At 38.5% G+C, this 15,830-nt stretch overlaps 1 protein-coding gene and 1 long non-coding RNA gene across 5 annotated transcripts in view; one reads left to right on the top strand and one right to left on the bottom strand.

The window, feature by feature from the left end:
• BCAS3 (BCAS3 microtubule associated cell migration factor) overlaps positions 1–15,830 on the bottom strand; it is a 457,217-nt gene that overhangs the window by 410,747 nt on the left and 30,640 nt on the right. For all 4 annotated transcript variants that reach the window (XM_090025357.1, XM_090025360.1, XM_090025358.1 and 1 more), the window contains exon 7: positions 6,429–6,501. In XM_090025357.1, coding sequence (XP_089881483.1) covers positions 6,429–6,501 — 73 coding nt within the window. The remainder of the gene's footprint in view (positions 1–6,428; positions 6,502–15,830) is intronic.
• LOC149854231 (uncharacterized) lies at positions 3,243–7,178 on the top strand. The gene is made up of 2 exons (XR_016438866.1): positions 3,243–3,349; positions 6,797–7,178. It is a non-coding gene; the product is annotated as an uncharacterized LOC149854231 (long non-coding RNA).

Raw genomic sequence — 15,830 nt, 5'->3', positions numbered from 1 at the left:
GGAGTCATCAATACTTTTTTTTTTTTTGGTGTAAAGTATTGTCCCTCCTACAAGTAAAACACTGGAATCTTGGACAGGCAGGCTCACTAAGACAGAATTTATGCAGATGTTCTTTCCTTTTTGGTTTTCCTTTAATTTGCAAATCTTGTAATCTAAGACTGAAGTTGACTGAACCAACATCTAAACCAGCATAGCAGTATCAGCCAAAACACACAATCTGTTTCCCATTTGTGTGTCAAGACTGCATCCTTTTTGGTGGTTGAAAAAACTGTTATTTTGAAATGATTATACAGTGAAACTGTGCAAGCCCTCTCAGTCATTTTATGAACTTAGTTCTAAATGGAAAATCTGACTTTCACAAAATAAAAATGGGTTTACAGAAAACTAGGTTGAAACACCCCGTTGTAAGAAAAAGAGTGAGTTTAGAAAGTGTAGTGTAATCCCCTTTAATGAAATAATTATTTGGAGAAACCCTACAGCTAACACTACCTAAGACATTTGTAAAGAACTTATTTCTAACAGTAAAGTTGATGTCACCTAAAGCTGCATGCCAAAAAGATATTTCAAAGCAGCAACATAATTCTCCATTACAGCTCAGTACAAAAATAAATTCATCACTTCAGTTCAAAGAGGCTCATTACAAAAAGATGTATTTTGTCTATTGGGCACAAGCCACCCTCCCCTCCGCCCCGCCCCGCACGGCCTCCCCCCACCAGGCCTCTCAACCCATTCCTGATGTTTTGCCCAATGTAACATGAGCTTCCTTTGGGGATATAAACAAATTACCACTTTTCTATAAGAGCAGAGGGATCTATTCATCTAAAACATCATCTGCTGGATTCTGTACTCTGAATGGCCACAAATCTTGGCTGGCCTATTTCAAAGAAATGTAGCTAGATCGTGGATCTTCTCTCTCTCTCTCTCCGGTTTGTTTCGTTACATGGGTTGGACAACCCCGAGATCTGAAAAAGCTTTTCCACCGTATACACTTGCATGGCCCCAGCTTTCCAGTTAGCCGACCGGAGCCAAAACCTTGCTCCTTGCGGTCAGAGGAGATTCTTTTTAACCCTCAATCAGTTCAGCTGGGGGTTCGGCTTCTTGTCTGCAGCAACCGTTGCCAAGCCTAGTTTACTATATATATATATATTTTTTTTCTTGTTGTAATAAAGTTAAACTTACTCTTCCCCCTACAGACTGTGGCTGCACTTTTAGCCTCTTCATTACACATGTTAATAAAGAACTTCTGAGAATTACCAGTTTCAAGGTAGTCACCAACCTGGACTGAAGTAAAGATGAGAACCATTATTTTGTAATAAATCTCCATGAATTTCTTGTCAGCGGAGTCCAGGAACACAGCGAGCTTATATTGAACCGCATATGGTTGGGGAAAGGAATAAAGCAGGGCTAGGAAGAGGTACATACTGCCACATTTGCTCCACAAAAAGTTGCATCTCAAATCCCAAATACAGGAATGATGCTTGATCCAAATATCGTCCCAGAGCTTCCCTCTTAAAATGAGACGTAAAAGTTAACATTCCCGCAATTATGAGCTGAGTAACTGTCCAGACCATTTGGAATAGCTAAGAAAACAGACTCTGCATACTCCAACCAGCAACAGATCTCTCTCTTTTATTTTAGTGGAGAGTTTTAGAAATCTTAGATACTCTGGGGTAAAATTATAAGAGCAGGCTTTTAACCACATGACTTCCATTAACGCTGTATGTTTAAAACCTTGAAGGAAATTTGCCTGTACATTCCTGTTTAGGATCTTAGCGATCCTGTAAAGCTTCCTCAATTAAAATGCAAAAGATATCATTAAAGATAAGGGCTGCCTTGACTATCGGGCAGATCACAGGAGAATAAAGGTGCATTTGATGCTCCATGCTTTGTCAGTACTGAGAAATAATTCACCTTATTGCTCAAGTCCATAAGAAAAAATAGTAACATTTTTAAAAAGACAAACCTAGATTAGTAGAAAACAGTGCAATCACGTATTAGGAGATACCAGTGGAAAACTCCTTGCATACACATCTGCTATCAGAAAGACCACAGAAAGGCAGTTTGGAGTTTGCTTCACTCCAAATCTCTGAGGAATTAGAATACATGAGGCAGAGGGACAGTGACAATATTTAAAGCATTTTTATCATTAGCAATAGTTTTAAAAGTGAATGACTCATTTTAACCCCCCAAATTCTCTGGATGCCAGAAACAAGAACATCCTGCATCAAAGCAGTCTGAAAATACAATTCTATCACAATCCCCCCACTGTATTATATGCACTTTATAGCAAAAGGAGTACAGAAGAATTTCCTTAGACTAACCACTAATGCAGAGTAGAGGTTAGAATCAGGAAATCCCAACTCCTAAACATGAACATGTCAATCTCTCACTGACATAGTCTCAAATGAGAGAGTGCTATAAAATGACAATGCATGTCTGAACTCATCTCTATTAGACTTGGTTGAGTTTCACTCTAGCATCTTTCTATGAAATAAAACTTTAAATACAGCTTGGCTATATACTGGAACTTTCAACTGATATAACAGCACTTTAAACTCATCACCACAAGTTCCAGAAATCATGATTTGATGCCGCATTTGTACATTAGATTTCTGCCATGCAGGAATGTCTGCACGGAGTTCTAATAGTTTAAAAGATCCGTTTGCCCACGCTCAAAAAAAATCCTGGAAAAGCATCCAACTGCTTACACGAACCCCTCCCCAAACTGTCGTGCATGCTGAGTTTCCATCGTGAGTCGAATGTAAAATGTACTCGCTCTTTGCCTTACACCCACAAAGTTAATAGATTCAAGACTTTTTTTCCCTACAAGAATGAGAAATGAAAGCTGAATGCTGTCAAATTACTGCAGAGAAAAAGAAGCCTGAACTAAAACACTAATATTTAGGTACAGCAGGGGTCCAAAATTAGTGTAAGATGTTGCATGCTACAGTCCTCTCAACGCATGCTGAAAACTACCATGCCAGACATTCACCTCTTCTAAACAAAGATGTGCTTTTCTCCTCTGCTGAAAACAGCACAGATTTACAAAAACCTCCATTTTGAAGGACTCGAGATAGTCAAGTCTGAGCCGGGAAAGAAGCAAGGACAGCCACTGAGGGACCACGGAAGCAATTGAGAAGCAGAGGTTTAAAAAGAACAGCTAGGACAAACCAGAGGCTGGCCAAGGCTATAAATAATTTCTGCGAGTCCTACGGGCAAACTGGCTGAGGCTGCGCTCCACTCAGACCTTACAACGTAACCAGAGTTAATACGAGAATGGGAGACTTCCAGAAAGAAGGCTGTTGGAGATGGCATGAGCAATTTAGAAGATGACACTCTTTCTCTTCAAGTAAGTGACGATGACATAGTGTTGGAGGCATGGTGCTGCTTATGAATGAGACATTCAACCAGATTCCTGTTCTCACCAAACATTAGCCCTATTTTCATAATATCCCAGTTCATTCAGCTTATTCACTCTCATTCAGAGAAAGTGCAATCCAAAGTACTGTGCAACATATTAAGGGCTAGGAAACCTGGATTCTAGTCTCAGTTCTATCTTTGACTCCCTTTTGAAAAGTCATCGAGTCTTGCAGACATTCAGGCTATTTCTCTGTTAAAGAGGGTATACTCTTCAGTAATTCTCTGTAAAAAGTGTGTTGAGATGTATGGCTGGAAAATGTTGTGCCAGTGCTAAGTATTATTATTAAATCTACCTGTTATTTCAATGACTAGAATAATGGTCGTATTTCCTGTCCTAAACAGTTTACTGGTAATATGTGGGCTATGAGACAGCTGCTGCATTTCATGCCAGAGCTAACCTAATCTCAGCAGTAGGCGAGAGGATGACTGTAAAGAGAATATCCTCCAGAAGAAAAGATGTTATATAAATGTAAGATTTTCTTTCATACACCTCATTAAACTAGATTTACCATCTGTTCAAAGGCAGAGATGCATTAAAAAGGAAGATATAATGCAGGTGCTGCTAAGCATAAAACCACTAGTTAACAACAGAATTCAAGTCATAACAATGAAACTTTGATTTGTAGGGCTTCCATCAGACAGTATCTTGATAATTTACACTGATTTTTTTGTGCATATGTGTTTTTAACAATGATTTTACAGGGACCTCTATGTAAACAAAAGCTCCACTTAAAGTCAAGAAAAAAAGCATAATCCTTAGATTCTTTACTACAAACGATAAAGTCTTGCAAAACCACAACTTGTTCAGAACTACTGTGGTGACAATGCAAAATCCTCAAGAGCCCTTATTCTGCAGGTTACTGAACACTGACTGCAACAGGTCCTAGCCACAACAAAAGTATTTTTTTTTTTTTTTTTATAGAAATTAAAATTTCAAGCCACATCACAACAATTCTCTGATGGATGTTCACTGCAAAAACAAAAACCAGTACTTTTTTAAAATCAGGTTTTTAATCGTATGTATGAAGGCCTGATTTAAAAGGCCACTTTCCATTTGCAGACATCAAAAGGTTGACTGGGAAACTATTTTGTTGATTTTTAGATGATGAACAAGCGTTATATTTGAAACAGAATTGGATAGCAAAGTAATCTTTGAAGCAATTCATAATTACTGAATTAATGACAGCAAAGCTATCACTTCCTGTACATTCCTGTTTTGTTCAGAACTCAGATGCCTGTTTCAGAACACACACACACACACACACACACACACAGGGAAAAGTCAGTTCCATCAAAGCATAACTATTTTCCAACACAAAATCAGTTATTGGGATTAAGATGAAAAATCCTACCAGCTAAACAAATATAATGCAACATTTACAACCCAGGAATATATAGTGTTCTATATAGAAAATATTTTCCATAAGATTATATGCATCTTGTTTATTTAAAAAATAAATAAATAAATAAAAGTTTTCCAGTGGGTAAACATCTGAAAAGGAAGACGCTTAAGTGTATAATTTTCCTGGTCAGGTACTTAAATTTGAGACAGGTAGCATCAATAGCCTGTGTTACCATACTAATAATGAATACCAAGCAATGCTCCTAGGAATTGCTCGTTAACCTTCAGCAAGCCCAGAGTGTATAAATTCTTCATTAAAATAGGTGTTCCGCAGAATTAGTCATTAAACCTATGAAGACTGGCTCCAGCAGCTTAGCTGCTGAATCTCTGCGCAGAGGACTGCCTTGAAGAAACACGTATTTTCCCAAAGCACTGAGTCAGCTTATCTAACAATAACCTAAGATTTCAGAAGAATCTCATTATGTTAAAAAGACCCTCTAACTGATGCTTCTAAGGTAAAAAAAAAACTGTATTTCATAGCATCATATTTACTTGAATCCAAGAGGAGGTTCTACCCTTCCACATTCAAAATTACACTTTTTTTCCCCTTTCATGTCAGGCTCAAGTATGGGGCTGCGCCAGGGCTGGAGCTGCTGCTCTTGCTACCTGCCCAGGTCAGAACTGCCACCACTGGCACATCCACAGCCCCAGGCCAGGGCTGGGAGCCACCGTGTGCTCCGTGCTCCAGGCCAGGGCTGGAGCCAGAGCAGCAGGAGCTTTAGAGAATAGCAAAGCCTGTGCAAAATAGGTTGGTGTACTAAAGAAGCTATAACAAAAACAGCATATTAAACTTTCTGGTTGTTACGCAGGATTCCAGTTTTCAGTCTTCGTTTTGTGGAAAAAGTTATTCAACATGAGCATGTACGTGAACATATTCACATGCAAGCATGACTTCCTTGATGTCATAGTTGCTGGACTGCCTTCTAATTCAGTGTCAACTCCCTCATCCTTCCCAGTCCAGAATCAGAAAAGGAATCAGGTCTCAAGATCAGGTCCTTCATAAGATACTACATTAGTATCTCCAGAGCATGAAGCAAAGCTGCCAACTCATTTTTCTAAGTGAACAAAGCAGCAGCATTTGTGGCACAAACTGTTCATTTTGCTAATACATGGCCACCGATTAAATTAAAACAGCAATCCATCACGTTGCGTGCACAGAATAAATCACCCATGGCTTGCAAACATCTCTCAGTTATTTGAGGCACAGCGACCTGTTTTGACTACTTTTCTGTAATAACTTCATCCATTATTACCATCAAAAAGGGTGAATCATGAAAATGAGATTATGCTGAGAGAAAATAATCCCACATGATTTCAAAATACCTCCTCATCTATTTTACATTAGTTTTGTATCACTGGCCTTCATCCGCAAGTTTAAAAAAAACCCACAAAAAACTGTCTTAAAAAAAAAGTGCGCTGGTAGATTGAAAACTCGAGGGAAAACATTTCACAGTTTGATATCATAAACATCTGGGTACAAAGAAAAGTTGTGTGTGGAGGAGAAGCCCTCAACTTTACTACTGTGATGCCTATTCACATACTAAAAAGATTAAAAATATATATATTATATATATGTATCTATATCTATAGAATGAGAAGTTCTTACCCAGAAGATCCAATGCTTTTACACATACCAAGAAGGGGTCTCTTCTCAGAAAAGTTATCACATTTTTGAGTACCTGATTAGACAGAAAAGCAGAAGATTAAACTCTCAGTAAAAAGTATTTATCAGATTTTTATTTTCATCATGCTGTGCTTACCAGCTCACAACTCACTGCAATGATGTACCTACCACCTGCACAAACTGAAAAGATGCAATTACATCTTCGTTTTAAGATTAGTCAAATTGCAGTCTACTTTTTAAAAAGCACAAATCATTAACAAAATCTGAAGCCGGAATAAAATTACCCTTTCTTCTAAAGCAAGGGCGGTTAGCATTTTTAAAGCTTGCTTCTTGATTGGGTCTCTCTACAGGCTTTCTTAATGAAAAGGACAAGAATGTGACAGCACATCGGTTTTCCACCCCCTGCCCCAGTAGCCAGTACACGCTCAGCAACAGGGGCACAAATCAGAGCCATCCTCTGGAACAACAGTGCTTGAAGACTAGTGACGGGTGTAAATGAATAAAGGACATTTTGGCCGGGACACTGGAATTATTCCTTATTCTTCTCAGACAGGATTATGGGATCTTGACTTACAAAGTCACGTCGAGCAACACTCGCTCACGTTCCAGTGCTCTGTAGAGCTCTTCTAAGACAGCAATGGCCCCACCTCTGAAAGGCTCTCACCTTTTTCAATTCACTCCATTAAAGGTCACACAGTGTAAGAGTGGTCCCCCCACTCCTTTGTGCAATAAGCTGCAGTGCTAGCGTATGCCTAAAACGAGGCTGCATCACACCCTAAAACAGATACAAGATTCAACTGGGCACGATTGTCACAAGTTACTCAGGAGCCAAGTCCCATTTTCAAGTGACGTAGGCACTTTGGGGCTGGGAATCATCAGTGGGACTCGCTTCGAATAAGTCTTCAGGGATGTGTCCTTTGCAGCAAAAAAAAAGTGTGGCAGCAGCTCACGTAGGCACGCACAAGCTAGCTCTAAAGTAACTAGCTAGGGCACTGGTATCAGTGTAGTGACAGCAGCACAGACTGGCCACCTGAATATTTATCCAGCTTCTCGGGTAGGTTGTGCAGTCTTTTCCGAGAGTCACTCTGTTACAAGCTCAGAGCTGTCAGTCCCTGAATTAATGTACATCTATGCAAGTTGCAGTCACATCTTAGTCGAGGAGTGAATGTACTGTCTTGGTCAGTCACTTTTAAAAAAATTCCTAAGTGCCATTTTCAAGTTGTGCCCAACATCTAAGTAGGAATAAAGTAAAATAAATAAATACATAAAATCTCCCTACCCTGTTACTCTTTTGTTCAATTCTCAGATGTATATTTACTGAATTTAAAAACAAACACGTGCACAAAACTGAGTAACCTCTTTGAGAGAGTCTTCTTTTAAATTATCTTTGTGAAATGCAAACCTTTTGGCCTTTCTGATCAGCACAATGACTTATCAAGTATTGGTAACATATTCTGTTCAAAACTTAATTCACAATTAATTGTGAGGCTGTACTTCTAAATGAATTAAATCAGAAAGGCACAACAATTAACAATATATTTTTTCACTTAATAGTGCCTGTTAATAATTAATAGTATGGGTACATACTATTAATTTGTTACATAAAAACTGTTCAGCAATGTCATCTATACAAGGCTGAAGTCTTCCCTCCTACACATTTGGATATTTGTAATGTTAAATTGTTCACATCAATAATTTCACTATCAACAATAGCCTTACAAGTAACGTAAAGCAGCCAAAACGGTTTTCCCTTTTATTTTGCTCCTTCCAAGGTCTTTTATGGGTCACACCTGTACGGTACTATAAGTACTGATCTGTAAATTGATAAATGAAACATGAAGGGTTTTTTTTAAATAAGTCTGGCAACCCATTTCATTTTCCCCCCCACCCCCCAATATTGGTAACAGATGAACTCCATTTGTTCCTGTTTACCTAGTCAGCCTCAACAGACATTGCATTAAGAGTGAAACCCTTACTGCAACCAAGCCAGTGGGAGTTCTGCACTGACTTCAGAGCTAGCATTTCATTTCATGTATTTAAGCTATACTAGAAACACGAGCCCACAAGTTTGTATCAAGGTCCAGTCCTAAGTTTAACAGCAATACGATAGAGAGAAAGGATGGCATAATACACAAAAGGGAGATGAATTAATAGGGAAAATATTTACAGGGAACCAAACAGGAGCACCAATCAATAGATGCACCAATATATGCATTTCTACATAACTGTACAAAGCTCTTACACTTCCAACTGCAAAATCACGCTCACATTCTTTTAAAATTCCATTATCTACTTCAAATATACGTTTTTAAAGGTAAATATTAATATTTGAGAAAAGTCATTAGTGGAAGGACTTTGCAGTGCATAAAATCAAGTTAATAGCAGTCCTAGCCATGAAACTGCAGACCGCAACATGTGTTGTTGTAATGCCAAATGGAGTCAGCACCCCCTCGTAGTTTGAGGGTGGGGGAGAGGAAGAATTTAATCCTTGAAGTTATAGCAGATTAATTTTTTATATGTAAAATTGTGTTTATTCGCATGTGAGATGCACTGACGTTGTACACACCTGCTCCACATGTCGTGTTTAACAAAATGCAGCAGAATGATTGAAATGAAAGACAGCTAGCTAAATCCATCAAATATAAAAAGTACTGAAATCCTGTTGCAAAGTCCTTTTCTTAAACTCCTTTTATTCTAAATCCTTTTAATTCTGTCATATAACACTATAGCATTTATAAAAAGCTGAAAATCCTGATAAATCACACAATTAAAGTAATGAAAACTGCTTTTTCTGCCAAAAAGGCACCACCTTTTCTGCAACTCCATTTAACTAAATGATAAAAAAAAAAAGTCTACTATTGGTTTGTATATTTGAAAATGTGCTAAAATTGCCCTCTAGCTAGATGAAAACAACTTCCATACAAAGCAATTCCCTGAGGCTAAAAACTTATCCCACATGCCAATACTGCTCACTTGCTCCTGCTTCGGTATAGTACTCCTGATAAAGTTTCAGCTGGAAGTTGTACCTTTCCATGCAAACATCTTAATGCAGAGAATTAGAAAAGATATAACCCAATTAGCTAACCTACCAACTTTCATGGGAGTTGAATCCAGCACCACCAGAAATTAAGCAACTTTCTATTTTTGCTGGGCTCACAGTAATGACGGTGCTTGCCAAAAGCCATGTTATTATATTTTTTTTTCATCTATGAAGCATTTTAGTTTACCTTCTGTAAGAGATGCACTATGTAATACAAAATACTGTTGTGTTTAGCCATAGTGCGTACTTTGAATGAAAAGTCCATTCTCTGCATGAGTGCTGACGAATGAATATCAATAAATCAGTATAAAAACTGTGACTCTGTCTTGTTTCTTTATTTTCTCTTTTGTTAAAAGTCTGTTCCATTTAAGCTCTGCTTTCAATAGTATTCAGTGTGACTGGTATTAATTGACCAGAGTTCTCACTTTTTGCCTTTCCCGGTGCAACGGGGGGGGGAAAAAAAAAGGAGTTTTATTTTGAACTTGTATCTTTTTAAATGTATGCAGTGGTATATGGATTGGGTGGGTGGAGACTACTGTCTTCAGTAAACACATACATTATGTACTTTGCAGTTGGAGTGGAAAATACTGATGTCTGAGGGTTTTTGCTTTTGTTTTATTAATGGGGAAGTTCCTTCTTTAATTTCAGCCAGTCCCTGAGAATGCGCTGTCTCATGAATGCACTAGATTTACCCAACTTGCTGACAGCTTTATCGTGTTTGAGAGTAGAGCAGCTGCCTGTAGTCCTCATCACAGGACTTGGCAAAGATCTGCGAGCATCTTAATAACAACAAATTTCTTCTAGGGAACCAATACAGAGAAGGTCTGATGTGACTAGACTGTAAATCCTTTGTGTGTGTGTGTGTGTGTGTGTGTGGGGGGGGGGGGGGGGGGGGGGGGGGGGGGGGGGCGGAGAACAATATCATTTTGTTTCGTGTTTCCAGAGAAGCTCGCATGATGGGGTCTAAACCAGGACTGGGGCCCTTTAGGTACTACTCCAATACAAAAATTAAATAGTAGTCATCACAAAAAGCAGCTGAGCAACCATGTTGCTGAGGAGAGGTGCTGCTGTGTTCACTCTGAGCTGAAGTTTCCAAAAAGCTGATGGCTTCATGCCCAGAGTCAATAATCACAAATAGCACTACATCCAGAACCAAAAAGAGTATCTTTCTACATCCAAGAAGTTAAAAGCAACACATATTCTATATACAGAAACATGATATTCCCTTGAAGTTGGGTCCAAGTAGGAGACTTACACTGGACCAACAAATACATTTTTGGATAGAGCACTGAGCTGCCTCTACAATGACAAGACTGTATAGTCCCACTCTTCACAATTCCTCCTCTTCTGCAGACTCAACTTTGTTCACGAACTTGGAGGTGCCAGAAGGAAAATTATCAATTTCAGCAAAAGAAAAATGTCCAAGGTCCAAGCAAGTGTTTCACAGTGGCAATATGGATGACGACGACGATTCTTTTACACATAGTACATGCATTCAATTACCCGACACAACTGATGTGCTCAGAATTAGTCACGATCATCTTCCAAGTCAAGCAAGTTACAATAAAAAATAAAAATAAAGAGGAGAGAGAGACATTTTCCACGTATCCCTAGCTGGAAATTCATAAATATCATACATGTTCAGGGATGACCTACTGGCTAAGTCTACAGGTTGCAGAAAGTTAAAACTCTGAATAAAAAGAAAAGAAGAGAGAGCGCGTTCAAGCGCCTACTTCATTTAAACGTCTTTCAGCAACAGCCAGTGTGCAGATCTTCTCAATGGAACCAAACACGAGGCTTCATTTTAATCCAAATTTAAAATTGCTTTCTTGGCCTAGAAGAGAAGTCAAAATTAGACCTTCTCAGAGCTATTGAGATACAGGTCCCTGTCCAGCCACAACAGAGTCCCGTGGTAAAAGTTATGTTACATTCTGGAATACAACACAACTTGCACTGATTATTTCAGACTAATGACATGGGAATAGAACCAAAACATATGGTAAAAATTTCCAAGGCATTTTCTGCACTTCAAACTCCTTTATGCGTTATGGCATATTTAGTTAGCAAAATAAAGGTTTGGTGATGAACCAGAACCTCCATCTCATAAAACCCACACTAGTAAGCCTTTTTTAAATTTGGTTAAATTGCAACATGCTTCTGCCAGCTTGCCTACAAGATCTAATTTCTTATTTTAACTTCCCAGTCTACTTTCCTTTAAGTAATACACTTTAATGTTTATGACAAGAAACTCATTTCAAGGCATTTAAAATTTGATTTTGACAAGTATTTGCATCTCTTAAAGTGGAACGAGATAACACTTAACCAAAAATCTACAAACATATGCTTCCTGTTTCTTCTACTATGAAAAGCCTCCCTGTCTTTCAGGATCCACTAAAGAACGTGTAGTTAAGGAGATCTAGAGGATGAGTCGGGGAGGCAGAGGGAATGGATGGCTCAGATTATTATTTTTCTTTATCCTAGGCCACAGATGCAACGATGTGATGGGCACTAACATGCTTGCTGAAGAAATGGTGTGATACTGTAACTTTAAACTAAACCAAGGAGAAAAATGCAATCACACAACTCAACTCCAGTATCAAGGAACATAAAGCGGGGAAGGTAATTTTCTTGTACTGCAAAAATCTGAAAACTTGGTAAATTTCCTTGGTCCGTATCAATCAATACCCAAGACCATCTGAAGCCCTCCTCTGATGTCCCCCTCACCCCAAGAAACAAACCGCACAGTAGCAAGGATACTTACTTGGGTTGTAGAAAACCCAGGTTCAGTTCCCTGACCTGCCCGATTCAGTCTGGAGAGACTACAACCAGGGTCTTGCCCTACCATGTGTCATGGTATTACCTACTGTGAGGTCAACTGGCTTGTTTAGCACTTTGAACCAGAAATTTCATCCAGAACCTCAAAACCTTGCCCAAGACTAGTATAATCTCGCAAAATGTTTAGATTTGAATAAAATTATTAATTTTCCAACAAAAGCAGTTTAGTCAAAAATACCTCAAACCTGCTCAGGCCAAAAAAAAAAAAAAAAAAATTAAAAATTAAATAGTAATAATAAAGGTGAGACTGGGGGAGCTGCTGCACTGAGATACAGATCTGAAGCAGGTATTTTGCTACCATGATTTTAATCATTTAACAGATACAGAAATATGTAAGATGTACCTCCCTGGACTATCAAGTTATATATTTAATGTCTTCTTCAACTTATCTTCCTTAGTTCTCTCACCTAAAAAATTAATTGGGAAACATACCAGTTCAAACAAATTAGCAGTTTTACTACAAACTAGTTCTGTAAGGGATATTACATTCCAAGTCTTGTTCTCTAACAAGTATCTGCATCTGCTGTATTACAAGGATTGATGCAAAATATGGTGCCTAGTAGAAGAGCTGTACAGTAATGACTTGACCTTAAAAGCTTTATCTGCGAAGCGCTGGTAGCAGTTGCGTGAGCATCAGCAATTCTGCAAGCAACTGTAAAAGCCTTGTGTACAAACAGAATATCCTGTGAGTGACACCTCTAAGTAGCCTACATTCCCTTCTAATCCTGGAAAGTATGCATTCAAAAAACACTGGGGCTAGGGACAGTAATTACACATGAACCAGTATAAGTGATCAGAAACCAGTTCAAATCTGTAACCACAGACATTCAGTGCACACAAACCACTTTCAAACTGGCCAAAACCAGGTTAAGATAAACCTGGATGGATGTAGTACCGGACATCACTGATTTAAGCGAAATCCGTTTCCTGAATTTCTGTCCTAGATCTGAATGTTAAGGCTTAGATTTGTGTGTTCTGTTGATCGTTCCCACTGAGGATACACATTTCAGTGAAACGGTCCCAGTTTACTGCGAAGTGCGAGTGGATGACATTCCTTTGCCTTCCTCAGTGAGGCTACTGGTCCAGCTCCTCTGATTTTATTAAGAGTCAAGCTTACTTTCTGAAGTTAGCTTTGCACTCCACAAATTACATTCTTTTCCATCCCCCTCTTATTGATCTTCCTGGTCAGCTGTCATCATCTTTACATCCTCAAGCATGACTGGATTTATGGCAAGTAAAGATTTAACAGAAGTGATTGCAGACCTTACAAACACTTCAATACTGTCCAGGATTTCTGTAGACTTTTCAGAATTTCTTAGCTGCAGTATCCCCACTTGACTTGCTGAATTACAAGCCAGACACATAATCCATATATTTTAGCTATTCCCATGAATAACTTTTTCTTCTTGTAAAAAGACCAATATCTGTTTACTTCCACTGAAATACTCTTAATATTGCTGTAAAACATTTATATTTCTGAGATAGCCATGAAAGGGAAGAAGACAGCTATAAGACTCTTTTGATTCTTGTAAGTGGTTCTGGATCCCAGGAGAGTCTGAGGAGCACCTTGGAAGGATGAAGATATTTGAACGAGATGCGGGGGTGGGGGAAATCCAAGGAGTCAAATGAGCAAGATGAAAAGGCCAAAGTTATAGGCAGGTCCAAATGCGGATCAAATGTTGAGGGTATGAAAAGACCAATTCTTGAAAGCATAGTCAGCACTGAAGATCCCTCATCAGAGACAGAACCAAGTTCTTTAAACAGAGAGACTGTGCGATGTAACGCATTATTCTCGTTGGAAACAATTGTTTCTGCCAAACTGTCCCCTTTCCCCACAGAAAATAACTTTGAAAGAAAGATTTATTAACTCCATATTGCTTATAAGAGGAAACATATCATATGTTATTTAAGGAAATGTTGCTAAAAAGCATTTTTTTTTGCTTTGTTAAAGCAGGTTCAGCTAAAGCTGGAGGTCTGCTGAGCAAAAGCATCAATATGATGCGGTCAGAAGTGGAATGGCAGCAGAACGATGGGTCAACCCCCTTTCAAATATTAATATATTTTAAAAGTCGATGTCATAAAATAGTTAGCAGTGTTTTTCTGTCTATAAAAAGCCATATATGGTCTATAAAAGGTTCTGCACGTAAATGCTGTTCTGTAATTTCTCCAGTCCACATATTGGACCCTCATTCTACCATAATCAACCACGTACCACTTAGGACACCTGCAGAAGCCACTTAACTCCAGGAACTCCAGCTAGAAACTGCCACTGCTTGTTCAGCTTGTGGGATACGTTCTTCTACCATACATGCTAGGCAATCATTTTTGCTGTTAGAGACTTAAAACCACTAAGCCACCCAAGCGGGTGAATATATACAATATTCACATCTGCCTTACTTCAGAAAGCAACCCTAAATTATAGTTCCTCTACACACCCTTGCAGATCAAGCTAAGTCAGCTTTTGAGGTTCACAATTCTTTAATACCAAAAGTCAGAGAGGCAAGTTAAAACAGAATTGTGTTAAATCTGCAATAAAATCTGAACTCGTCTGATACGTTATATCCAAGTGCAAGTATCGTCTGTGGCCTAACTCATTTTAAACTGCAAACTAACTTCAGTGTCCTGACCTAGTTCTATAAAGGTTTCCTTACAAAACAGTTCCTTAAAACTTAACTTTGTATTTTTGTTTGCCATTTCTATTCAACTGGCACCCTGGCCAAGCAGAAAAGTCACTCCGTACTGTTTGCTACTTTATGTCTTTGTTTTTGCAAATGGCATGATGCAGAAAGTGGCAAAAAAAAAAATAAAATAAAATAAAAAAGATTTGATGAATGTGTTTCCATAATAATCAGGCCTGGGAATAGGCGGTACAGCCAAACGTTGATGCCAGCTTCAACACGCAACCCAGCCAGTACACACATCTTAGTCCTAAACTACCACACACTGTGCTATTCCAGGTTTAGGCTTTGAAAGTCTCCAACCGAGAAGCTGTAATGTCTATGATCTACACCTTATGTGAAAAACTTAGTGTATTAACAAAACTGTACAAGGTTTAAATAGATATTTTGGCCAATAAAATGCAGCATTTTCACTATGACAAATGGGGATGGATAAAAAGGAAAAACTAAAGCACTTGACTACTAGCACGCTTTATAGATCAAGAATATTCTGATTCTGCTACCAAACAAAAAAAACAAACTAAACTAGTTAAAATAGAAATACTGAAAGTTTTTACAGGCATGTGCACACAACTGGATGTACCTCAAAAAAAACAAAACAAAACAAAACAGTGAAGAGACCAAAAGAATAATCGTATTTATGGAAACTAAACCCATTTTGCTCTGTGCTTCTATTTTGTTTCATAGTTTCATAGTTTCTAGGGTCGGAAGGGACCTGAGCAGATCATCTAGTCCGACCCCCTGCCACAGCAGGAAAGAGTACTGGGGTCAGACAACCCGAGAACACAAGATTACTACAGCAGAATTAAAAAAGCATTTTTTTTTTTTAAA

Source organism: Crocodylus siamensis, chromosome 13, assembly GCF_052110815.1.
Source record: "Crocodylus siamensis isolate JL-2025a chromosome 13, ASM5211081v1, whole genome shotgun sequence".
Lineage (NCBI taxonomy): Eukaryota > Metazoa > Chordata > Crocodylia > Crocodylidae > Crocodylus > Crocodylus siamensis.
The sequence above is the reverse complement of the archived record's forward strand: the minus strand, read 5'-3'. Positions and strand labels throughout refer to the sequence as shown.